The sequence below is a fragment of the Nerophis lumbriciformis genome, linkage group LG02 (genome assembly GCF_033978685.3).
Source record: "Nerophis lumbriciformis linkage group LG02, RoL_Nlum_v2.1, whole genome shotgun sequence".
Taxonomy (NCBI): domain Eukaryota; kingdom Metazoa; phylum Chordata; class Actinopteri; order Syngnathiformes; family Syngnathidae; genus Nerophis; species Nerophis lumbriciformis.
In genome coordinates this window covers 14,579,907-14,606,490 of record NC_084549.2, presented here as the reverse complement: position 1 = coordinate 14,606,490, position 26,584 = coordinate 14,579,907, and the positions used below count along the sequence as shown (strand labels likewise).

The 26,584-nt window shown below is 40.9% G+C and overlaps 1 protein-coding gene across 3 annotated transcripts; it reads left to right on the top strand.

Moving 5' to 3' along the window:
• Positions 1-420: 420 nt before the first annotated feature.
• ccar1 (cell division cycle and apoptosis regulator 1) lies at positions 421-24,913 on the top strand. 3 transcript variants are annotated; one of them, XM_061942298.1, is made up of 26 exons: positions 421-479; positions 3,836-3,993; positions 4,074-4,243; positions 4,336-4,512; positions 8,727-8,759; positions 8,877-9,067; positions 9,305-9,428; positions 10,692-10,811; positions 12,137-12,332; positions 12,434-12,578; positions 12,662-12,817; positions 12,901-13,126; positions 14,623-14,736; positions 14,945-15,111; positions 15,802-16,012; positions 17,037-17,120; positions 20,186-20,371; positions 20,436-20,627; positions 20,722-20,946; positions 21,024-21,150; positions 22,040-22,122; positions 22,216-22,356; positions 22,433-22,553; positions 23,868-24,050; positions 24,196-24,401; positions 24,475-24,913. In XM_061942298.1, the coding sequence occupies exons 2-26, from the start codon at positions 3,885-3,887 to the stop codon at positions 24,556-24,558; spliced, it is 3,771 nt and encodes a 1,256-aa protein (XP_061798282.1). In that variant the 5' UTR covers positions 421-479; positions 3,836-3,884; the 3' UTR covers positions 24,559-24,913. The 3 variants fall into 3 exon arrangements, with proteins under 3 accessions (XP_061798282.1, XP_061798209.1, XP_061798353.1); XM_061942225.1 differs by lacking the exon at positions 421-479 and adding an exon at positions 490-801; XM_061942369.2 differs by lacking the exon at positions 421-479 and adding an exon at positions 496-519.
• The last annotated feature ends 1,671 nt before the right edge of the window (positions 24,914-26,584 follow it).

Below are 26,584 nucleotides of genomic sequence, written 5' to 3'. Positions count from 1 at the left end.
TATTTTTTTATGACAAAAAAAAAATCCATACCCCTCCCCGGTCCGTGGGACAATTTTTCAAGCGTTGACCGGTCCGCAGTTACAAAAAGGTTGGGGACCACTGCATTAGAGCAAGAAACTGGTGCTTGTTAAACATTTTAATAGTATTTATTTATTCATTTGATAGGGAAATAAAAATACAGGTAATGAGAAAACAGACACTTTTTTTTGTCTCCCCCCCAAAAAATGGATGGAGACCCATTAGATTAGCGCAAGAAACTGGTGCTTGTTAAAAAGAAAAAGGTTTTTCTATTTTATGAGCAAGTTTATTATTTATTGATAAAAAATATTTTTAATGTATCTTCAAGAGTAGAATAAATAATTTTATTTGGGCAAGTCAATTATTAACGCGTCTTTATTAGTCCGTCAACTTTGGACCGTATGGAACTCGTTCTGCGCATGCGCAGTCTTTTCCTGCGTGGCTGCAACAGTGGACAGCGGTAAGTGGCGATGACGCTGATTAAACCAAATTTACCCACGGTATTTATCCAAGTTAAATGTCGTCAAGTCAATGTGTTTTCGAACGATAACTGCTGCCATTTTCGAATTGCGTGTTTTTCTCCGTTCGGTAAACCGTGTCGACGCAAAATCGGCTGCTTATGTCAGCAAACGTTAGCCGAGGCCTCCAAAACAAATCCTGCACGAGGCGACTCTGGTCAAAAAGCTAAGATGCTACATGCTAATTGTTCGCTTGTTTGCCTATTTAGTCGCAATTTCCTCAACTTTATGTGTGAACGAGTCCAACTCAGCCAACAGGCCACCGTGAGTTGAGCACACATTTGTTTTTTTTCCTCCGCTGGCAACATTTGTGTCCAGCTCGTTTACTGTAATTTAAAGGTGGCTAACTGTAGCTCGATAGCTTGACCCGCGCAAGATTTGCTGTGTCAGCACATTCTCTTAAAATCATTGACTCTTGTAAATGACGAAAATTATATGCCTAAAACTCTAATTTGCATTAAGTCATTGTCAAATGTTCCCCGTAAGATGTAAAATATTCCCTCTTTATTCTGCACCTCGAGTTATTGTTCGAAAGCGCTGGGAAGCCAAAAGCTTGCTCCAAAGTCGATGCAGACAGTAATGGTGATCTACGTTGTCGTTCTTTATACGTATTTTATCAAATGATATATTTAATTATGTCGCATTGCCACTGTAAAGTTGTTGTCCTTGACCCGTATGCGCTCACGTTGTTTTGAACACGTTAGTGTATTTTGTTCTCGTTTTGCAGGTCAGTATTCCATTTCTCAGATGATATAATTGTTGATGACTGAAATATGCTGATAGCAACCTACTCCCCGGATTGTAAATAATTCAATGTATATACTCTGATGACTAACTTGTGTGATGACTGTATTATGCTGATAGTATACATTTGTACTAGGGCTGCAACTAACGATTAATTTGATAATCGATTAATCTGTCGATTATTACTTCGATTAATAATCGGATAAAAGAGACAAACTACATTTCTATCCTTTCCGGTATTTTATTGGGGAAAAAAACAGCATACTGGCACCATGTTCTGGACATTGGGGATGCAGCATACACCAATAATAACACAGAAATGTAACTCATCAGATCAGAACTGAATCTGATATTGTACACGTTTCTGTTGTGAATAGTAAAGGATTAATTTTAGGCTGCCTCTGAATAATAGCATGAAATATTCCAGCACCTTCATAACGTTTAGTTATACTAAAGCGTCACTCAAATCTAAATATATTTATAAGGCTTTATCGGGCCTGGCTACATTGATCCATTATGAAACGAACCTGAGATATTTCTGTCCGCTAAGTTCATTTCGAAATTGGTAACCGTGCGTTTTCTCTGTCAAAACAGAGTCAAATGTGCCGGAGACACATTATCAGCCCCGCGTTGCAACCAAGGCATAACGTTAACGTTACTCACAAAAAAGCTGATCTCATGAATGCCTTTGCCACTATGGACTTAAAAAGTTACGTACCGTGTGTTCCCTTCATCCATGGCTCCCACATGTTTCCTTTTCAGGTGCTCCTGAAGCAATGTTGTACTTCCGTGCCATTTTGCAGGAAACGGTATTCTTTGAAGTCTTTAAAGTAAAGTGTTCCCACACTTTTGACGACTTAGGTCGTACACTTTTCTCCACTGAAGCAATAACCTCAAGATGTTTTTCCGCTTAACTATCCGTACTGTTTTCCTGCGCAATTAAAAAAAAAAAAAAAAAAAGCCTGCGCACATGCGCATAGCATAGTTCCAACGAATCGATGTCTAAATTAATCGTCAACTATTTTTATAATCGATTAGTTGCAGCCCTAATTTGTACCATGAATTGATTAACGTGGAACCCGACTTAAACAAGTTGAAAAACTTCTTCGAGTGTTACCATTTAGTGGTCAATTGTAAGGAATATGTACTGTACTGTGCAATCTACTAATGAAAGTTTCAAGCAATCAATCAATGTTCAGCATATATGGACTCATATTGAACCGGGTGCCTCTAAAAATAAAGTGTGGCTGTATACTTTAGTCCGGTGTTTTTCCAACCTTTTCTGAGCCGAGGCACATTTTTTGCATTGAAAAAATCCCGAGGCACACCGTAAACAGAAAACATTAAAAAATGAAACTCAGCAGCCGATATTGACAGTTAAAAGTCGTGCTCGCAATTGTTGAGATATGAATTCAAACCATAACCAATCATGCATCACTATAGCTCTTGTCTCGAAGTAGGTGTACTGTCACAACCTGCCACGACTTATTTTGTTTTTTGGTGTTTTCCTGTGTGTAGTGTTTTAGTTCTTGTCTTGCGCTCATATTTTGTTGTTAATTGTCATGTCATATATGGATGTACATTGCTCCACAGTAAGTCTTTGCTGTCGTCCAGCATTCTGTTTTTGTTTACTTTGTAGCCAGTTCAGTTTTAGTTTCGTTCTGCTTAGCCTTCCCCAAGCTTCAATGCCTTTTCTTAGGGGCACTCACCTTTTTGTTTATTTTTGGTTTAAGCATTGGATACCTTTTTAACCTTCACACTCCCTCCCGCTGTTTCCAGCATCTACAAAGCAATTAGCTACTGGCTGCCACCTATTGATATGGAAGAGTATTACACGGTTACTCTGCTGAGCTCTAGACAGCACCGACCCTCAACAACAACACATAATTTGCAGACTATAATTATTGGTTTGTAAAAAATATTTTTAACCCAAATAGGTTTGATTGATTGAAACTTTTATTAGTAGATTGTACAGTACAGTACATATTCCGTACAATTGACCACTAAATGGTAACACCCGAGTTTTTCAACTTGTTTAAGTTGGGGTCCACGTAAATCAATTAATGGTACAAATATATACTATCAGCATAATACAGTCATCACACTAGTTAATCATCAGAGTATATACATTGAATTATTTACAATCCGGGGGGTGGGATGTGGAGGGGGAGGGTTAGGTTTGGTTGATATTGGTGAAATTAGATCATCTCTCACAGCACACCAGATGTATCCCGCGGCACACTAGTGTGGTTGAAAAACACTGTTAGTGTATTGTTTTCTCAGTTTGCTGGTCAGTATTGCACTCGATGTTCAGCATATATGGACTCATATTGAACTGACTGCCTCTAAAAATAAACTGTGGCTGTATATTTTAGTCGACCTGATTATAAGTGGATGGAATAAGTAAGCATTTAGAAATACCGTGTGCAGACAAGAAATTGTCCTGTTGCTCTTATAAGTTAACAGTTTTGATTATTTCAATAAAAATGTTGCTAACAAAATGCATGTGTGTCAGACTTCTGATGTCTCCATATCCCTTAACTATGTTTTACAGAATTAAACAACAGGCGAGTGAAGTGGAGAATTTTTCATCCAAGTGAGTCATGGCCCAGTTCGGGGGACAAAAGAATCCACCGTGGGCGACTCAGTTTGCCGCCACAGCAGTGTCCCAATCAGGCCACACAAGCCAGTCTCTTGACATCAACTTGCACTGTGAGTATACCCAATATTTAATGTTTTGTTTAAAGTCCAAACTATTTTCTTATTTCTTTTTCTGTCTGTATTTCCTGCAGCTCTTAATGTACAGCAGCCATCCCTACTGGGAGCTTCTCCGGCTGTTTACACTCAGCAGTCAGCTTTGGCGGCGGCCTCTCTCACAAGCCAGTCCAATTATCAGCTGTCTCAGCACACTGTCGCCTTGCAGCAACAAGCTGCAGCGGCTGCCGCAGCGGCACTGCAGCAGGTCGGTCACAGCTCAGCCGCTTTGTTTTTAGGTTAGCAAACCTATGTGTCACATAGCGTAGTTGTGTTTTAATCAGCTTCCCATGTCTTTAGTCTCAGATCAATACAGCCCTCCAACAATATCAGCAACAACAGCAGCAGCAGCAGCAACAACAACAACAACAACAACAACAGCAGCAGCAGCAGCAACAGCAGCAGCAGCAGCAGCAACAACAACAGCCTCCTCCTCAACCACCACCCCAGCAGTCCCTTTACAGTGTTCCTCATCAGGTGAACACTTTGTCACAATCAGTACACAGAGTGGACTGTCCCATAGTAATGTATTGATCAGGGCTGTACGGTGTGACACATTCAGTCGCATTTGCAATAGGGCTGCACAATTTTGAGAACAAACCTAATTGCGTTTTTTCTCTCCAAAATTGAGATTCGATTTGTAATTTTTATATATTATGCCTAAAAATGCGAAAATAACTAACAGAGGATTTTTAGATTGTCAACATATTCTAATCTCAAGGTGCCACACATTAAAACAATATGCAATAATTTACTTGAAAAATATTTGGCTTAATGCAGAAAGACTCAGAGCTTTTGTCTACATCATGCTCTTAAACACAAGAAATAATCAATACAAATCATAGTGTTTATAATGTAATTACAATATATATTAATGCAAATATTCATTTAAAGGATATACACTTATTTCTCATTACTGTATAATGGTTTACCATTGTACTATAATAGGAATCTTTAACACAAATAGATATTGAACAGCTTAAGGTGCTTTTTTTTCCCCCAGTTGGAAAAATGAGGTTGGATGTTTTGTTTATTGCCATCACATGATCAAATACATTTTTGCTTGTTCGTCCGTGTTGATGGGTTCATATTGCCCGTATGATTTAAATAAATAATCCCACAACGAGGCATTTGGCTTTATAATTATATATTTTTCCTCCTAATTTGTGTTAATTTGCGGCACTTCTCACTAGCGAGTCGTGGGGCTGTCTGTACTGTGTGTTGGCGGTGGCGCCCCGCTCTAGTCTCCGCCCAGATAGATTGTGAATGAGTAAAAAGAGGGCTGTTAGTTTGTTTTGTAAATTCTACTGTTAAATAAACACGCTCGGGTGCTGAGTGTTGCACAAAGATGTCTTTCTTCCTGTTTGAAACAAGAGACGAACTAAGGCGAGGCTCAACAATTCTGATTGATGAACATGCCTGTCTATTGAATGGCGGAGGGAAAAAAAACCTCAGCCTCTTCCGGTTATTAACCGCACTAATTAAAACCCTCGATGTCGATTTGATTTCGATTAGTCATGTAGCCCTAATTTGCGATTAAAAATAAATTGTGCAACTAGAAACAATAAGTAGCATCTGTGCGAATATGGATTTCAACCCTTTCATTCTCATTTTGATTTTAAAATACCGTATTTTCCGCACTATAAGGCGCACCGGATTATTAGCCGCACCTTCAATGAATTACATATTTCATAACTTTGTCCACCAATAAGCCGCCCCGGATTATAAGCCGCGCCTACGCTGCGCTAAAGGGAATGTCAAAAAAACAGTCAGATAGTTCAGTCAAACTTTAATAATATATTGAAAACCAGCGTTCTAACAACTCTGTCCCAAAATGTACGCAAATGTGCAATCACAAACATAGTAAAATTCAAAATGGTGTAGAGCAATAGCAACATAATGTTGCTCGAACGTTAATGTCACAACACACAAAATAAACATAGCGCTCACCTTCTGAAGTTATTCTTCATTCGTAAATCCTTCGAATTCTTCGTCTTCGGTGTCCGAATTGAAAAGTTGCGCAAGCGTGGGATCCGAAATGGCCGGTTCCGTCTCGTCGAAGTCATCGGAGTCAGTGTCGCTGTTGTTGTCCAGTAGTTCTGTGAATCCTGCCTTCCGGAAAGCTCGGACCACAGTTGTGACCGAAATATCTGCCCAGGCATTTACGATCCACTGGCAAATGTTGGCGTATGTCGTCCGGCGCTGTCTGCCCGTCTTAGTGAAGGTGTGTTCGCCTTCGGAGCTGTGTGAAAAAAGCCACCCGGCCTCTTCGCGTAAACTTCCCTTAACCACTCGCTCATCTTTTCTTCATCCATCCATCCCTTCGAGTTAGCTTTTATGATGACGCCGGCTGGAAAGGTCTCTTTTGGCAAGGTCTTCCTTTTGAATATCACCATGGGTGGAAGTTAGCATGGCAAGCTAGAACCACAGTGAAGGATGACTTCTCATTCCCTGTGGTGCGAATATTCACCGTACGTGCTCCCGTTCCACAGTGCGGTTCACAGGAATATCAGTTGCTGTGAAATACGGTAGTAATCCGTGTGCGGATGGAGAGATTGCGTCTTTTTATGAACCGGATCCTTGTCGCTTAGTAGGAGCCATTTTGTGGTCTTTACAGATGTAAACAGGAAATGAAACGTACGGTGATATCCGCGCGTTTTTTCTTCTTCTTCCGGGGGCGGGTGGTTGCTTACAGTAGAAGAAGAAGCGCTTCCTGTTCTATGGGGGCGGGTGCTTTCCTTGGCGGTTGCTTGCGTAGAAGAAGAAGCGCTTCCTGTTCTACCGGGAAAAAAGATGGCGGCTGTTTACCGAAGTTGCGAGATCGAAACTTTATGAAAATGAATCGTAATAAAGCGCACCGGGTTATAAGGCGCACTGTCAGATTTTGAGAAAATTTGTGGTTTTTAGGTGCGCCTTATAGTGCGGAAAATACGGTAAATCCATAAAAAGTAGAGTAAGATTTGGGGAAAAGAAACAGTCAACAAACCATACAGACGCCATAGCAAACCTCTGATGTGACGTGATCACATGTACACAGCATCCTCTCTCTCTCACTCACACACACACACACACACACACACACACACACACAGACAATTAGCCAGTCGTCGCGGATTTCATTTTACTAACTAAAGATACAAACTTGATAGTAAATAAGCCCATGTTTCCACTGCTCGATGTGGTCATTCATGTCGATGGTGTTTTAACTTTAAGGGGACATGCTGTAATGAAATAAGCAAACATGGTCCGTTGGCAGTGATGAACAGTACTTTGAATGTCTTTGAGTTTCTCTGTTAAAAAAATTAGAATGGTTATGCGCTCATGACGACTTGAGTCATAGCGGTGGATTGCGTGGATGTAGCCCAACTTGTCTTGTTCTTCTTTGGACTGCAAAATAGTTTAGCCTGATGCAGCAACGCGTCTGCTGTTTGTAATTAAGTAGTACCGTATTTTCCGCACCATAAGCCGCCCTGGGTTATAAGCCGCGCCTTCAATGAACGGCATATTTCAAAACTTTGTCCACCTATAAGCCGCCCCGTGTTATAAGCCGCATCTAACTGCGCTAAAGGAATGTCAAAAAAACAGTCAGATAGGTCAGTCAAACTTTAATAATATATTAAAAACCAGCGTTCTAACAACTCTGTTCACTCCCAAAATGTACGGTAATGTGCAAATGTGCAATCACAAACATAGTAAAATTCAAAATAGTGCAGAGCAATAACATCAATAACTTAATGTTGCTCGAACGTTAATGTCACAACACACAAAATAAACATAACGCTCACTTTCTGAAGTTATTCTTCATTCATAAATCCTTCGAATTCTTCTCCTTCGGTGTCCGAATTAAAAAGTTGGGCGAATACGGGATCCAAAATGGCCGGCTCCGTCTCGTCGAAGTCATTGCCTTCCGGAAAGCTCGGATCCGACCACAGTTGTGACCGAAATATCCGCCCAGGCATTTACGATCCACTGGCAGATGTTGGCGTATGTCGACCGGCGCTGTCTCCCTGTCTTAGTGAAGGTGTGTTCGCCTTCGGTCATCCATTGTTCCCACGCCGTTCGCAGTCGTGCTTTAAATGCCCTGTTGACACCAATATCGAGCGGTTGGAGTTCTTTGGTTAATCCACCCGGAATGACGGCGAGTGTTGTATTTGTGTGCTTCACTTGTTTTTTGACACCATCTGTGATGTGGGCGCGCATGGAGTCGTATATCAACATGGAACACACAAAGGAAATGAAACGTAATACCCGCGCGCTTCTTCTTCTACGGGGGCGGGTGGTTGCTTACCGTAGAAGAAGAAGCGCTTCTTCCTCTTCTACGGGGGCGGGTGCTTACCTTGGCAGTTGCTTACCATAGAAGAAGAAGCGCTTCCTCTTCTACGGGGAAAAAAGATGGCGGCTGTTTACCGTAGTTGCGAGACCGAAACTTTATGAAAATAAATATTTATATTAATCCATATATAAGGCGCACCGGGTTATAAGCCACACTGTCAGCTTTTGTGAAAATTTGTGGTTTTTAGGTGCGGCTTATAGTGCGGAAAATACGGTACACTCTTTTTCTTTTCTTTTTTGCAACAAATGCTCCATGACACGCTTAATCGTCAATTCCGCACAATTGACAATATTCAATTTTTTCTTATTCTTAAAGGTGTAAAACATGATAACCTTTTTTTTTTTAACCTATATTACAGCTTCCACAACCTCAACCGGCACTTCTATCACAGGTAATGTGCAAAAATATATCTACCTTCATTCTAAATGTGCTCTGATTTGCCTGTAATAGATATTGGGATAATTTCCTTTTGATGATTTTTAAATCCTTCTTTTGGGTATCCTCTCAGCCTCCAGTGGCTTTACCCACAAGCCTGAGCCTGTCCAATGCCCAGCAGACAGCCCAGATCACAGTGTCCTACCCGACGACGCGCACAAATCAACAGCAGCAGCCACAGAAGCAGCGAGTCTTCACCGGCGTGGTCAACAAGTTGCACGACACATTCGGCTTTGTTGATGAAGATGTCTTCTTTCAGCTCAGGTATATGTCAACAGGCATTCCCCAATCAGAGAGTATGTTTCAGGTGTGAGTGAAATCATTAAAATTGACTTCGACAAAATATACTGAACTCCATGATGACCACTTTAATCATTTTTTTCCAGTTCACACTTTAACTTTTTAATGAAGATGGTCTTCATACTCTCTGCAGTTACTTGTAGCCAGGATTTGTGGCACCTACATGTATATCGCTCTGATTGGTTGGCGTGTTCTTCTCAGTGCTGTGAAAGGCAAGACACCACAAGTTGGTGATCGGGTGCTGGTGGAGGCTGTGTACAACCACAACTTGCCCTTCAAGTGGAACGCCCAACGCATCCAGACCTTACCTCAGCTGGCGAACCAGGTGAGAAATTCAGCCTTTGAGTGCTCAAATATAATGCTTGACGCTTATTTCCCTAGAATAAAAATCAGGTCGTTTTTTTATTAGGGTCTGGATATTTTTCACATGCAAACTGTTAAACAAATTCTCCCCAAGAGTAATTTTTTTTTTTACGTCTCTCACACACACACACACACACACGCACACACACACACTTTGGCCTGGAGAGATTAAGCTAAAAAAGTGACTCGTAAATTGGGCAAATGAGCGCTAACAGGAGTCAAAATTAAGTGAACTGTCTTCCCCCTTGCAAAACACGCTTACTCTTCGGATCCCAAAATGACCTGCTCATAAGTGTCATAAGTCAGCAAAAATGTGTATTTATTTTAATGTATTTTTACTTCCAACACTTAATCTTCTAACAACTTCAGATTAATCTATTGATATTAAGTTTTAGTATTGTTTTTTTATGATTTGTTTGAGTTTAATGAGTTCATACAAGTTGTAACTCCTTTGATACACAGCTCACAGGAAAGTTATTTTTTGTAAAACGGGCGTTTGTCGACGACTCCTTCTTGCTGTACACGCCGTGAGAACTTAGAAAATACAGTACATCAGACTTCGATTTCGCATCAATACTCAGAAAGACATTAAATTACAAAAAATCCAATACCTCGCTGGCGGCTTGTAACGAAAACAAATCAATGAATAAACTCAAAGCCCCCTCCCTTCATGCATGTTCTTCCTTGTTTACAGTCCGTGGGGGCGCAACGTCACAACACTCGTTCCGCCTTGCAACACAATTAACACAATACATATACAGTACATTCTCTTCAGGAGATTTTACAATCACACATTTTGTAATAATATTTTATAACTCTGCATCATGAACTTATTTAATATTTATTTATGACACATATTTAAAGCATGCAAACTCTCTCAGCAACAGCTACATAAGTCTTTTATATTTATATCTGCTATATATAACTGCCCAAGATCATTTTCATTGCATCTGTCTACTTTATTTATATCCTATTCTAGGTTTATGTCGATGTGGTAATTACTGAATTACAGGGACATCAGCTACACGGTGAAACTACCTGTAATGAATTTTCCAAAAATGTTAAATCCACTGTCTTTGTAAATTTTTATATTTATGCAATTCTGCAGCGAAAACTGACATGTTTTTTTTGTTTGTTTTTTCAAAGCTTTCTCTCCCCAGATTTTCTTCCCTCTATTGTGGGCGTGCAGCTTGTTGATTGCTTTTTTTTCTCCATTCCCCTCCAGCATCAGCAGCCGCCTCAGCCATTACCTCAACATTCCCAGCAGTTGGGCAGCCTTTTCAATGAGCCAGGGATGCCGCTGCGCTACCCTGACATGCACTGCACAGCGGACAACAGACATAATGTAACTGCACATGGCCCCTATACCATACACATTCTCTTGTCCTTTAGACCAGTGGTCCCCAACCACCGGGCCGCGGCCCGGTACCGGTCCGTGGATCGATTGGTACCGGGCCGCACTAAAAGAAAAACATTTTTTAATTAAATCAACAAAAAACACAAGATACACTTACAATTAGTGCACCAACCCAAAAAACCTCCCTCCCCCATTTACACTCATTCACAGAAAAGGGTTGTTTCTTTCTGTTATTAATATATTATCTATTTACCGTATTTTTCGGATTATAAATCGCTCCGGAGTAAAAGTCGCACCGGCCGAAAATGCATAATAAAGAAGGGAAAAAACATATAAGTCGCACTGGAGTATAAGTCGCATTTTTTGGGGACGTTTATTTGATAAAACCCAACACCAAGAATAGACATTTGAAAGGCAATTTAAAATAAAGAATAGTGAACAACAAGCTGAATAAGTGTACCGGTACGTTATATGACGCATAAATAACCAACTGAGTACGTGCCTGGTATGTTAACGTAACATATGGTAGAGTCATTCAAATAACTATAACATATAGAACATGCTATACGTTTACCAAACTATCTGTCACTCCTAATCGCTAAATCCCATGAAATCTTGTACGTCTAGTCTCTTACGTGAATGAGCTAAATAATATTATTTGATATTTTACGGTGTGTGTTAATAATTTCACACATAAGTCGCTTCTGAGTATAAGTCGCACCCCCGGCCAAACTATGAAAAAAAACCTGCGACTTATAGTCCGAAAAATACAGTAGATCAATATACAGACTGCAGGGATACAGTCCGTAAGCACACATGAATGTATTTTTTTATGACAAACCGTCCGTTGGACAAATTTTCAAGCGTTGACCGGTCCGCAGTTACAAAAAGGTTGGGGACCACTGCTTTAGACTATCATCTTTTTTTTTCTTTGCTGACATGTTAAAAACCATTACCAAAATCACAGATTTTTTCTCCGCTGCAGCTTTTTGCGTTTTTTAGCAATTAACCCCATTTCTTTATAGCAACTTCATAATGAACTCCTGAATTTGCAACGTAAAGATGTTTGTTTTATAGTTTATATATTGTATTTTGGGTGTTTCAATTATTTTTATTTGGCAGATGTGAAGAACTTTGAAAATTCAGTCATCCTTACTGCCTTCTTAACAAATAGAGAATTTAGAGGTCACTATTTGTAACTGGTTCTTTTGGCTCAGGGATTCAAGAAACTCAGATTTAAGCATTTTCCTTACGGACATTTTAAGTAGTTATTTCCAATTTAAAATAAATAGCCATCTCATCTTTTTTTCCAGAGCCATCCTCCTGTTCCTAACATGATGAAAACCGCTCCCCCCTTACTTCAGTCACTACCTCCACCGACCACGTACAGTGTTCCACCACCTGCTCCTCCTCCACCTTCCTTACTGCAGGCGCAGCTGTCTGCTGCCTCGTTAGGTCCTCTTCTCCAAAACCCTCCTCAGCCTTTGCTGCCTCAGCCCCCTCCCAAAGGTAAAAACAATGTCAGCCCTACCACTCAAAAATAATGCCATCAAAAAGCCTTGTGCCAAGTGCTGAAACAAGCCTTGTTTTTCTCTTTGCGCGTTTCTTAGATGTGTTTACCGGGGGTCTACTTCAACCCCCAATGAGAATCATGCCACAACCACAGCCTGTCCGACGGATCGAGCCCCCTCCACGTTTCCCAAGTCGCAATGATCGACCCCCTGAGCTCATCCTCAGGAGTAAAGAAGAGCGCAGGTCAGATGTCTGAGACTAATTAATAGTATTTTCTGGCTTCCTGGGTCATTTTCTTACACATGGCTTCCTCTCAAAATCTTTAGCCGCGACAGAGAACGCGAGCGAAGGCGGTCAAGAGAACGCTCACCGATGCGCAAACGCTCCAGAGAGCGTTCCCCAAGACGAGATCGCTCCCCACGAAGGCTCCGCAGGGTGGTTCCTCGCTACACGGTTCAGTTTTCAAAGTTCAGTTTAGACATGTGAGTGGACTAAACAATCCGATGTACCACTCTTTTAAGCAGCCAAGCACAAATATAACTGGTCCATGTTTTCACTTTTCTAGTTCAAGCTGTGACGTGATGGAGTTGAGGAGGCGCTATCAGAGTCTATATATTCCCAGCGACTTCTTTAGTGCCGCCTTCACCTGGGTGGACGCCTTCCCTATAATGCGACCCTTTCAGTTCAGCAACGCATGCAACTTCCATATCTTGCACAAGGAGGTGGATCCTCTAGTCAAAAATATAACTGTGCTGGAACCGCCTGATGCCAACCACACTTATAGCGCTAAGGTAGGCTAAACCTTACATGCACACTCGCATAACTTTTCTTAACTCCAACAGTAATTAATACATTTTATATTGTCACAAACCGGTGTGCGTTACTTCCGATACTATGCCGATATTCCAGCTTTGAGTGTTGACTGATACCGCTATTAAACCGATACATTATCATGTATACATCATATCATACATTCTTTTATTTTGTATTGTGGAATGTAAGAACATACATAATCAAGTGAAATTACTCAGAACAATGATAGGTATAAAAACACTAACTTGTGTGCTTACATTTCGATGTTAACTGGCTGTCCAGCCTTGCACAATTTAGATTGCTTGTATTAAAGCACTTGAATCGAAGATTTTAGATGCGAGCCGATATTATCTGATACTTGTTTTTTGCTGATATCGGAGAAGGACACTACTAGTAACAACAAGAGGCGCAACCAAACTTGATAATTGATACCGTTACCTAATGGTTTGTTAGCGTGTCATTTCCACTGATCAGTGATCTCTTCATGCATTGCTCGTTTACCAGAGAACAAGTACCTTTTTGTTTATGCCACCAACCTTGTTTCGCAACTTCTGGTGTCTTCTGAGAAATAAGAGAAAAAGATTATTGAACGTTTTGTTTTATGGAACACATTTTTTTATTATCGATTGTGTCTATTGCGATATATAGTGATATTGTTTTATCGCCCGGCCGTACTTTATATCAAGATTGCCTGCAAAAATGAAGCCCTCCTTGTTTGACATTCAGACTTCTGTGAAGATCCTTACAAAGCTCATGCTGTTTACAGAAATGCATTGGCTATGCTTGTAACAGTTGTTTTTTCCAAGTAGTTAGCGGTACTAAAAAACCTTCTGCTGCTCAAGACCGATATCAATAACTCTTATGTCGGTTATTTAGAAATAAAGGTAGTCTGTGATTTCACAGAACGCTTTAGCACTCGGGTTGTCTCTGACAAACGTTTTTCAGTTTTCAAATGCTGCACCGACGGGAACAGCTACTTTAGCAGTGCAGGCGTCTTTTTTTGCTTTCATAGCTAATGGTGTTTCAGGTGGCTGAAAAGGTCTATTTGAAAGCGCAATGTTTTTATTTCTCCTCACTGAGTGTTTGTAGAACAATTGCTGCAAATGGCACGCAAAAAGTCTTTCTCTGAAACAGTGAAGTGCCATTCGATCAACGCCATGTTTGTTTTGAAAGCGCTCATGTAGCGTTTGCTGACTTACACTAGGGCATGTTGAGAATAGGAGCACTTGATTTGCTCACCCTAATCCACCGACAGCATAGAACGATCTTGCATCCTTTTGCACTTTTTTAAAATCCATTATCAGGGCTGTTTTCTAATGTTATTGGTTTTATCAATGTAATATCACAATTCCTGCACCCCTACCTGCAACTTCCTTAAAGAAAAGTGAGCCCAGTTATTTTAGGCATCCAAATATAACCTAAATCTTGACTTGTCAGAGGAACAGTAATGCTCAACCTGAATATTTTTTATCAGGTGATGCTGCTGGCTAACCCAAGCTTAGAGGAGCTCTATCACAAGTCATGTGCACTAGCAGAAGATTCCCAGGAAGTCAAAGACTCCTTCCAGCATCCTGCAAGACTCATCAAGGTTAGTGTCACCTTTACTATGCATCAATGAGTCATGGAAGTGTGCTGATAATGATGCTGTAATCCTATTCCATTGCTGAAAACTCATGTTGAGAATTCCTATCTGAAGTCAGCTTCCAAAAATAGTTTTGGTGTAGTATGATTGAACATTTAGCTGACCATATCTCTCTTCTGCTTCTACACTCTTTGTACCTATGTTTCGCCTTTAGTTTTTGGTGGGAATGAGAGGCAAAGATGAGGCCATGGCGATAGGTGGTCACTGGTCTCCCTCTCTGGACGGAGCTGACCCAGCGAAGGATCCATCAGTCCTCATAAAGACAGCTATTCGCTGTTGCAAGGCACTCACGGGCATAGATCTTAGTCTGTGCACTCAGTGGTAAGCACTTTACCTATCACTCCCATTCATTTGTCCCCTGTCAGCGCTAAAGCCTCAACATTTGATTTCATCAGCCACCTTTATGTTGTTAATTTATGACTATCATTTGTGTATTGTTGATTGATACTTTTGGCCTTTTGTGTGTTGTCGTCTTGGCTCTCTCTTTCTGTCACACTCTAAATTTACACTCACATTCCATCATGATGAAAACCCATGGACTGTGGCTGGAAGCAGTAGCCTGGACGAGACGACACATCCCCAGTCATTGTTTTGTTTTTGTTGCTTTTACTCTCTCTGTTAAATATATTACATATTTAACTGGCTTTCTCGTTCTGTTCTAATGTAGTGATTCAAATGTATCCTATAGGTTAAACGCAGAGCCCTCATAATTGGCTGAAGCTATATGGCGGAGGAATATAGGCTGTGATTTATATTGTGATTTTTTTTGTCAACTTTCTCAAACTGGCTGCCATCACCGTGACAACAGTCGGAAAGCTGCCGACTGGGCCCCTCTGTCAGTGTTTTGTGTGGGGCTGGGTCACTGTAATGACACGTAAGGTCCTTCTGTGACTCTGTAAAGGTGGGAGGTGGGGCGGGTTATCTAAAGGTTTGCCCTAGCGAGGCTCGCCTTTTTGTGCTTTGCCCTGACCAGAATGTTTCTTTCCAATGCACCCTCTTCCTTTGCGACAGGTATCGTTTTGCAGAGATTCGCTATCTTCGGCCGGAGGAGACCCACAAGGGGCGGACAGTCCCCGCTCATGTGGAGACAGTGGTTTTGTTTCTTCCGGATGTTTGGCATTGTCTTCCTACCCGCTCAGAGTGGGAGGTGCTGTCACGGCGACTCCGGGAGCAGCTGGCTGAGAAGCTGTCGGCCGAGCGAAAGGAGGCGGATGGAGAACAGGCACTGAACCGCTAATCCCTCTCTTCTCATTTCCGCTTCTCACAGGAAGGCACAGGAATTACAAAAAAACACACACCTCATGTCACACACGCAAACACATGTGCCCGACACCCACACATCACCTAGACGTCCTCCGTTTACTCCTCCACCTATCCCCTCCTCTCCTCTTCTCCTCCATCAGCACTCGCACCTTCCACCACATCCAGCAGACACACACAGTGGAAGCAGTGAGACTAGTTTGTGTTTGTGTGAACGCCCCCATGGCAACTGGTAAAACAGCTTCCAGCTCTTATAATTTTGAGATATTCTGGGTGTATTTCAATTCCTTCCAAACAATCTCTTCTCCGCTTGGTTGTGACAGCTTCCTAAATTTGATTGCTTGTTTTAACGCTGACATGTTAAGAGCTCAGTTAATGCTGGAATCTGTGGCGTCAGTTGCATGAAAATAATGTTTGCTGTAGGAATGTTTATTTTCATATGATTTCTCATACCAATTGTGAAAAAAGAACCTCCCCAAGCTCATTGTCTGTTCTTCCTGTTGGCTTCTATATTTTCATTTGGAGTACATATAGAGTTTGGCTTTTCCAGGGCAGTTGGTTGCACTGAAAGAGAGATGGCTCCAATGTGATGTATAGTTTTTAAACCCCATAAATACCAAAGCCAGTAGATAGGGCCACCCCACCCTCACAATGTTCGGAGACCAGCTTCAGTTTTCCTGATGTACTGATACACCTCCATTTATTATATTTTTATTTTTTTTACCTTTTTTTGTGTTCCACAGATTGATTGATTGGCAGCTGGTTCTTATAAGTGCTAGAGAGCTTCCCTGTGTACCCTTCAGTAGCAGTGGACTTAAACACAGTCGAGCTCACTAGAACAAGACCTATTTTAATTTTTTTAAGACCGTTTTGACCTTGCTTCTTGCACGGATCAACTGTAAAGCTTGCATAGTTCACAGGTGGCATGCTGACTTTTCTTCTTGTCCTTCTTTGTCTTTCGCTGTCTGTCTACGACATTTCTCAAGGAGGAAGAGGAGAAAGATGATGGCGAATCGAAGGACGTCAGCAACCCCACTCACTGGGCCAAACTTGATCCAAAATCAATGAAGGTACGGTACACCTTCGCCTGATTTTTAACTTGATTTTTATACTTCAACCTAAAGTGAGTAAACCACGAAGTGACAAAGGAACACTACTACAAAAAAATATACATGTTTTCATTCATCAATTCCAGTGTTTGGTGACAGCAAAACAATTAAATTATATTTCTTTAGATACAATGTACCTAATTAACCTGAGTCCCTGTTGCCTTTTATACAACAAAATAAGTCGTGGCTATCGTGCATCCGCCATTAGTCGTCAACTTTGACATTTAATTGACCGTAATTTTTGGGGTTGGTGTATCCTTTTACTATTTAGGGTGACCAGATCCAATTTCACCCTATATATGAGATGTGAACTACTGTGGCACACCAATGCATTGATGTAAAATAACTTCTATTCTGCTTCTTAACTTATAACATTATTATGCTTTGCTATGGTGTTAAAACAAAATTAGTCGCGCAGGACAGACTGCAAATAAAGACTTTAATCATCATCTGGTATTACTCAAGTCGAGTAGGATTTGTTCCCCCTATGTGTGCACTTGTAGGTGACTAATAAGAGCCCATCTAAATAAAAATGACACCAAAAACAATAAAAATAGAACCGGATAAGATGGTTCACGCGGCGCCCGATGAGGGACAACGTCTAAATTGCAGGAAGTGTGAAAAAGGACATGGTCCCGCTACTGTCAACTGTTAGCTGCGCTAGCAAGCAGCTATCCGTACAGCGTGGAACTGCTTCTAAGTTACAAAACTCCATGGCGGTAAATGATGTAGCAGAAAAAACCTAATTGCATTTTTTTTCTCCAGATTAGCGATTTGATTTTCCATTTTTGTATTTCATACATATAAAGCTGCAAAAATAATGAGAGGAAGATATTACTTTTAAACTGTCAATCAACATATTGTCTCAAGGTGCCACACAGAACATTATGCAATAATTTACTGTAAAAAAATATTTGGCTTTATGCAGACTGACTCAGAGCTTTTGTCAACATCATGCTCTTAAATCGAAGAAAAAAATGATAAGTTTTACAATGTAATCATAAAATATATTAATGCAAGTAACCATTTAAAAGGATATAAACTATTTCTCATTACTACAGGTTGGAATCTTTTGGGCACTAGGAGCTATGATTCGATTAAAACTCGATTATTGATGCATCTTTAATTGTCTATTGATGCAGTTTTACATTTATTTTAATTTCACTAAATAAGCATTTATCACTTGCAACTTTAAAAAAAAAAAAAGATTCATTTGGAATTAATGAAAATGTTTGCAAAATTGGACCGTAAGTGCCCAATAACAAAGGAGCTGGTCGGATCTCTGTGAGGTGGCTCGCTGGAGTCAGACAAATTTTAGAACAGTCTGCATTACTTTGTTTACAATTATCAATTTATTGACATTTTCTAATCTATTCTATAATCGTCCATGTCCGAATTGCGATGCGTGTAAAAATCTATTTCCCCCACCTCTACTCATTACTGTAGAATTGTTTACCACTGTACTGTAATTAGAAGGTAAATAGCTTTATTTTAAGTCAGTCCTTCTCAAATAGTGGATCATGCCCCCCTCGGGGGGGTGCGCGTGTGATTTCAGGGAACATGTTTTTTTTGCCGTACCAGAATATGATGAAGCGCATGTAGCACTTGGCTTCACTGTAAGCACGGTAGGAGACGAGGAAAGGCCGGTGTGTTTCCTTGAAATGTTAAGCTTACAATGTTATGCAGATGTATATTTATAACAATTTTATAGACAAATTATACTATTTATTGTCACTGTTGAGAGTGGGGTGCAAAATATTTTCTTCTTCCTAGGGGGGGATGTAACAGTAAATGTTTGAGAAACACTGTCCTCAATAAAGACACAAACATACTAAATAAATAAACGGCATATTTGCTCGGTTGGCCATCTGATTTGATGCTTAAATATTCCCACGACAAGACATTTGGCTTTGTAATATTTTCAATTTTTGCAGAATTTCTCACTGACTCGCCATGACAAAGATTGTGGCTGAATGAAAAGAGGGCTCACTGCCTTCCGTTAATTCTACTGTTACACGTGCTGAGAGCGATGCACAAAGTGAGACTGCTTTTTGTTTGTTTAAGCCAGGAAGAAGCGTGAAGCTCAACAATTCTGTCACTCAAATGCGCTGACGGTGGAGGAAAAAAAAGAAAACCTGAGCCTCTTGCAGTAACGTGATCGCACTAATTAAAACCTTGATGTTGATTAATCATGCAGCCCTATTACGTACAAGTATCATTACTGGAGCACGAGCTAAGCGTTCCTACATAACGAGCTGGAGACAAGAAGCCATGCTAACCACTAAGCTAGATGGAATGTAAAGTAGTGAAACGGAGGACAAAGGGTTTTTTACACTTCAGTAGAAGTCCAGCTGAAACTGCATTAAAGCACAAAGTAACCAGCTGTGAACATGTATTTAGCTAGTCAATTAATAACTCTAAAAACAGAATAATAAAACTACATTGAGCAAAAAAGTTGACTCTCATCCGAATGGCAATTATTTATTACGATTCTGAATCGATTCATAATTTTCAAGAATATAATTTATAAATGGTGGGGGGTTTTTTTTTAGGCCATCTATGTGCTTATTTGCTGTGTATAAATCTGCAGCCAGGAAGAGCTTTTGTAACTCGTTTTAAACAGATTTTATTATAATTTACTTACAAGATAATATCGCTTCTGAATTGTTTTGTTACCCCTGGAATCCTAATCGAATCGTGAGTTGTTGAAAGTTTCACATCCCTACTGAGCGTACACATCCGAAAACCGAATGACGCAAACTTCTCCTTTTAAATAAAGAACATTTTTTGGCAGAGTAATCAAAATAAAGTGATTAGTCGTTAAGTGGCAACACTACATAGGACGCTTGGCGATGTGCTGTGAGATTTTTCCTTCCATGAAATGTGCGTTGGCCTCGAAAGGTTGGAAAACAATGACTTAAGAATTCCTCTTCCCCTGTTTTGATCATCGTAATGCAGAAGTAGTGTGATGCTTGTTACTTTCCAGAACTTATGGTAGTAACTACGAATATTACACTCGCCTGCAGGTAAACGACCTTCGTAAGGAGCTCGACTGCCGCTCTCTGAGCTCCAAGGGCTTAAAGTCGCAGCTGATTGCCCGACTTACCAAGCAGCTGAAGGTGGAGGAGCAGGTGGAAGAGTTCAAGGAGCCTGAGAAACCAGAAGTCAAACCTCCTGAGGAAGAAGAGCCCAGTCGCACTGAGGACCGAGAGGTATATGCTTAAACCGGTTTTGCAGCATTCTGACTTCCTACAAACTATTTTCCTGTCCTGGTAGGAGGAGGAAAAGAAGAAGCAAGAAGAGCTGGAGCGCCAACGCAGAGAAAGACACTACATCCTCCCCGACGATCCCACCATCCTTGTTCACCCCAACTGGTCTGCAAAGAACGGCAAGTTTGACTGCAGCGTGATGTCCCTCAGCGTGCTTCTGGACTACAGACTGGAGGACAACAAGGAGACTTCCTTTGAGGTGGGAAGGCTTCACATTCAGTTTGTGTTAGGCTGCTAGACATGCCATATTGATCTGGGAGTAAAGAGCAACATATGTCCTCCGTCACTTGCAGGTCTCTCTCTTCGCTGAGCTATTCAACGAGATGCTCCAGAGAGATTTTGGCTACCGCATCTACAAAGCAATCGCTGCTATCCCTGTCAAGGATGAAAAGAAGAAGGCCAAAAAAGAGGCCGAGAAGAAAGAGGCGGACAAGAAGGACATAAAGAAGGAGAAAGAGGACGGCGAAGAGCCAGCAGCAAAGAAATCCAGAGAGGATGAGGAGGGGGAGAGGAAGAAGGTGAAACACTCAAACCTGTCAGGACTTTCTAAGTTTGATGTTTGTTTTATGACGTGCTTTGCTTGGTGTGTGATCAGTGCGATGACAAGATGGAGAAAAAGGAGTCACGTGAAGAAGAAGAGAACGAAGATGACGGCAGCACAGCTAACGCCGACGAGTATGACCCCATGGAGGCTGAAGACGCAGATGACGACGACGATGATGGTAATGCTGCGCTCTCTCATCGATATTGTCAATGCATTCCATCCTCCATGGCAGACCTGGGCAAATTAAGGCCTGGGGGCCACATGCGGCCCATTAAGCGTTTCAATATGGCCCGCCGGACATTCCCAAATAATTATTTTCAATCTTTAAGATGTAAAGTGTAGCTGCCATTATGATGTGCAGTGATGTTTTCAGAAGACCGTAACTCTTCAACTATACTAAGTCTTTCAATGGTCAGAATCTGCACTTTTGCATTATATACTAGTTACTATGGTAATATAAGTGACGAAGCACCAAGCAGTGTGGGTGGGCAGCGTTTCCACAGAGTGTTTCCAGAGCGGCCAGTCTGAAATGTGGATGTCAGGAACAGACGCGGAAGGAGATTTTTACTACAAAGTTCTAAAGCTTAGTGAACCTTCGCGTTCATATTTCGCTGTGTTTGTTGCATTTTTGTGGCGTTTTGCAAGATTGTAAAAAATGTGGATGGAGAGGGCGTGTGACGTTCATATGTTAATATTCAGTGTTTTATCCTTCATAGTTAATGTAAATACCACATTCTTTATTTTCATTCTGGGTGTCTCATTCAGTAAAAAAATGTAAAATTGTAAAGTTTTTTAAGGCGGTCTGTCATAACATTTTTAGCTTTTATCAAGATATACCGGCCCCCAGACACATTTTTTCCCTCTAAATTTGGCCCCCCGAGTGAAAGTGATTGCCCAGGCCTGCTCCATGATGTATTTGTCCAATGATGAGAGATCATGCACCACGCTGAAGCTGTGATGGATACCATTACCATAATCTCTGAGGCGCTTCCCGTTCGCATCTGCTCTGCTCTAATTCAAAACTTTCCATTTCCACTGTAATGACGCTTTACATTTCTCTTTCTTAGAAAAGGATGATGACACTTCAAACGACAAAAGAGATCACAAAGACGCTCGCAGGTTGCCAAAAGAAAAGAGTTTAAAAGAGAAGGTTAGCTTGTTGCCATCACTGCATTAATTAAATAAATGAATCAAAGTTAAGTTCTATGTGCAGTATAAATATGATGAGGTATGATGTCGTCAGGACAAGAAGCACATGATGACGTACAACAGGGAGCTGCTGATGGCGTTTGTTTATTTTGACCAAAGTCACTGGGGCTGCCTGTTGGAGAAAGACTTGGAGGACATCTTGTACACGCTAGGACTGCACATGTCACGTGCTCAGGTGAGCACATGATCACAAATTGTGCTGCACTGCACCTCTGACTGTCTAAAATGCTAATGATCCCCTCCTCCTTCAGATCAAGAAGATGATGAACAAGCCGCAGGTGAGAGAGTCGTGTTATTATCGCAAACTGACCGACCGAGGAAAGGATGAGGCTGCCTTTTTCTTCAATGAAGCACAGATGGAAAACCCCTCAGGTGAGCGAATTGTCCCATCAACACAGGTGAAATATACTAAACCACCTTAGCCGCCACCTTGTCAGCTGGGGGACTAAAAATAAATACAATATCAGCCAGAGGGGATTGATGTTGTGATTGTCATCGGCAATGATGTACTTTTTCAAGAAAATCAGATCAACAATAATACCGGTACTGTAATATCTTCATTATGAATGCACTGCACAGGAATTGTTTTAGTTGTCATTTACTCAACTTGTAGCACACACACGCAAGACTTGGTACACTCTTCTTCTAATGCCAAGTGACGTAGACAGGAGCCAACCTAACAACGAGTGCGCCCTCTATTGGCCTATCTTTTATAAGTGTAATTATCTCTCATCGACCTGTCCCAAATATCTTCCCTTGAGATATGTGGGAATTACCGGTAGTCGGACGTACAAACCAATGTGACTCAACACAAGACCTGGGGCCGTATTTATCAAGCGTCTTAGAATTACTCCTAAGAAGTCTGCTAAGAGTTGACTTATGAGTAAAGAAATTCTTCGCTGAAAGCTGCACTTAAAAGTTAGTTATCAAGCATTTTACTCACACTTTCAGCGAAGTGTAGGACTGAATCTTAAGTGTCACACTCAGAGTTGAATTACGACATTACTGTGTGCCGTAAACGGAATTTTAGGTGACGTCATTTCTGTGTCCATAGAAATGACCAATCACGGAAGGGAATCCCTTGTCTATTCTTAATTAAATATCTTAGAAATATTTAAGTGGACAATGGGAGTGTATATTTTGACAATAAACTACAAAATAATACAAAACAAACAAATAATATTGACAATGAATCAAAAATAAATGTTTCCTTTTCTTTCCAATTAATTTTCCCAGTGGCGAGATATCGAAGCATTGTGATGACCTTTAGTTCTGCTGTGTGATGTTGCTGATGAGATGATGCCCCTTATTAAATCTTTGACAAAAATAATACCCTCTCTGTCTAAACGATACCGTTTGATCAACTGCTCGTCATCAAACAAAGCCAGGACATCCTTCCGCTCCCTGAACGTTCGCGCACGTCTCTATCGCCTCAGTGCCATCCCCTGCTGGCAACTCCTAACCACTTAGGACACCTCTGAAGGTCTCTTAAATATCGTAGAGAGTAGGAGTGATTCTTAGACTTAAGAAAGTTGATAAATAGCTTTTATTCTTAAGTTTGAGAGTAGGACTAAATTTCGCAAATTCTCAGGACTTAAGTGTAAAATGGCACTCTAAGACGCTTGATAAATACGGCCCCTGAGCAACAAGATAACCCTCTCATGTATCCAACTATCTTCCCCTCAGGCAACAGAGAGCTACTTCCTGCTCCAATGAAGAGTGATCCGTCAGAACCCAGCCAGTCAGGTGATCTGATCGTGTACAACGGTGCCATGGTGGACGTTGGCAGCATGATGCAGAAACTGGAGAAGAGTGTGAAAGCGCGAGAGGAGATTGAACAGAAGCTGATGGTACAAGACACCAAGATGGGTAAATACTTTAGTGGAACTCCATCAGGACTCAATTGGAGCACCAGTTTCACTTCCTACAGCAGTCTTGTTGGTGTGACAGGTGGACTGGCACACTGCTCGGTTGCCCACCCCCACCCTCCCCTAACTGTGTCCTCTCTTGCCAGATGAGGAGGCAAAGGTTAAAGTGCAGCTGGAGCAAGAAAACAAATCCTTGTCCAAGGAGCTGGAGGAAGTGAAAACCACTCTAATGCAAACGGAGAAGCTGCTGAAAAATGCAGAGGAGCAGAAGACCATCTACAGGGAGCAGTTTGCCAAGACGTGCAAGACTCTGACAGACACGGTCACAGGACTGACGGCGGTGATGGGAAAGGTAGCAAGCATACACACTGTGCTTTTTTTTTCTATGTAAAAACAGGAAGTGATGTCATTGTTGTTTTGCTCAGGATGATGCTGGGAATGACTGTGATGAAGCAACCAGAGAGAAAACACCTCAAGTGAACGGTGCTGAAGAACCAACAACCTCTTAAAACTTATCTTCACATGTAAATATCCACTAAAGCTACTTTAATTCACAGCTTTATTTGTGTACATAATGGTTGAATTGGTGGTATTTTCTATTAATGTATTTTATATATAGAATTAAGTCATTTCAGCTCACTAACTTTTTTTTGCCATCAATTTGTTGTTGCCAGTATGTGATAGTGAAGAAATATAGTTTTTAATAATTAATAATTATTTTATTTATGTGCGAGAGGATTCCCTTAAACTATTTAAATAACTTTGGATGGATGATCCACTGAGTTTTGTGCAGATTTTCTCTGTAAATAATTAGAATCCATCCACTGGTTTACTGTGTAGAATAAAAACTAATTTCATCCTTTTTTCATCTTTGTTTTCATTCAACGTTTTCGGTGTTTTTGCACCACTTACTATACACCCGTCCTTTATCTGCCGGCTGCATCGTGCATCTTTAAAGGAATCACCCACACAAGATCCAAAACTTTAAGCGCTGTGAGGTTTTAACAACTGTGTTTAGTCTGATTGCACTAAAAGACACGGGCACCTAAACAGGATTTACTTTTTTTTTTTATGTGCTGGACTTAAGTGTGTAACATGAATTCAAATAATACATGTCAAATGGTGTATAAGCAAAGTAAATAGAGCAGTTGTGTCCTTGTAGCATTTGAAATGTGAATTTAATAGGCAGGAGCCTCAAAAGTTAAAGTTAAAGTACCAATGATTGTCACACACACACTAGGTGTGGCGAAATTATTCTCTGCATTTGACCCATCACCCTTGATCACCCCCTGGGAGCAGTGGGCAGCAGCGGTGGCTGCGCCCGGGAATCATTTTGGTGATTTAACCCCCAATTCCAAACCTTGATGCTGAGTGCCAAGCAGGGAGGTAATGGGTCCCATTTTTATAGTCTTTGGTATGACTCGGCCGGGATTTGAACTCCCAACCTACCGATCTCAGGACGGACACTCTAACCACTAGGCCACTGAGTAGGTGGCCTAGTTTGCCAGTTGATTTTCAGTAGCTCACTAAAGGGTAAAAAATATTTGCTTATATTATAACTATGTATTTGTGTAACCGTATAATTAGACAATATGCCTCTATTTAATGACAAATTGCCACAACTAATTAAAGTACAATCTGAATGTCATGTGAAAAAAAATTAATCCTTTTTTGTTTTGGTCAAAGTACTTCTAACCGTGTAAAACTGAAGTAGATAGAAATGCATACTGAAATACAATTTTTTTTTTTATAACACAAAATGTGAGTTCTGGACACCACCATTTTGTTAGTCATTGCAAAACAAGTGAATTGTACACTTCTCCAACAAAGATGACAAAGGTGAGCCATGAAAATAAAACGGCGCACCCTGAAGCGAATGTCAGAAAGCGGCTTGAAGATGATCTGTAAAATATAATCCATGCAACATTTTGACCAAAGAACCACCATTACATGTCATGTAGACCACGAGATAGTGTTTTCAATTTAGAAAAAAAATGACTAATCCAGTGCGCCTTAAATATGAAAAAACATTAAAACAGACCATTCACCGGCAGTGCGCCTTATAATCCGGTGTGCCCTATGGCCTGGAAAACACGGTAAATATACTTCCATCCACCCATTTTATACCACTTATCCCTTTCACGGTCGCGGGGGGTGCTGGAGCCTATATCAGCTCCAATCGGGCGGAAGGCGGGGTACACCCTGGACAAGTCGCTAACAGAGACAGACAACATTCACACACTAGGGCCAATTTGGTGTTGCCAATCAACCTATCCCCGGGGCCATGTTTTTGGACAAAATATACTTGATTGAAAATAACTTCTGCCTTCTTTTAATGACTACATAGAACTACTACACTACTGTGCTTCAATGATGGTCATAATGGTGGTACTTGGAGAGACAAGTGTTTTCTGAGGTGGTACTTGTGTAACTAACCGACGTTCTTTTCCTCTGCGTTGTGTGTAGGATGTAATAAACAAGACCGACACCAGGGGTCGCTGCTCAGCTGCACTTTACTCGCGGCAATGCATCTAA

Excerpts from the sequence above, each read along its gene's own strand:
- ccar1 (XM_061942298.1), top strand. The coding sequence starts at position 3,885 with ATGGCCCAGTTCGGGGGACAAAAGAATCCACCGTGGGCGACTCAGTTT. Across the intron at positions 9,068-9,304 it reads GATGTCTTCTTTCAGCTCAG|TGCTGTGAAAGGCAAGACAC; the intron begins GTATATGTCAAC and ends TGTTCTTCTCAG. Across the intron at positions 22,123-22,215 it reads AAAAGAGTTTAAAAGAGAAG|GACAAGAAGCACATGATGAC; the intron begins GTTAGCTTGTTG and ends TGATGTCGTCAG.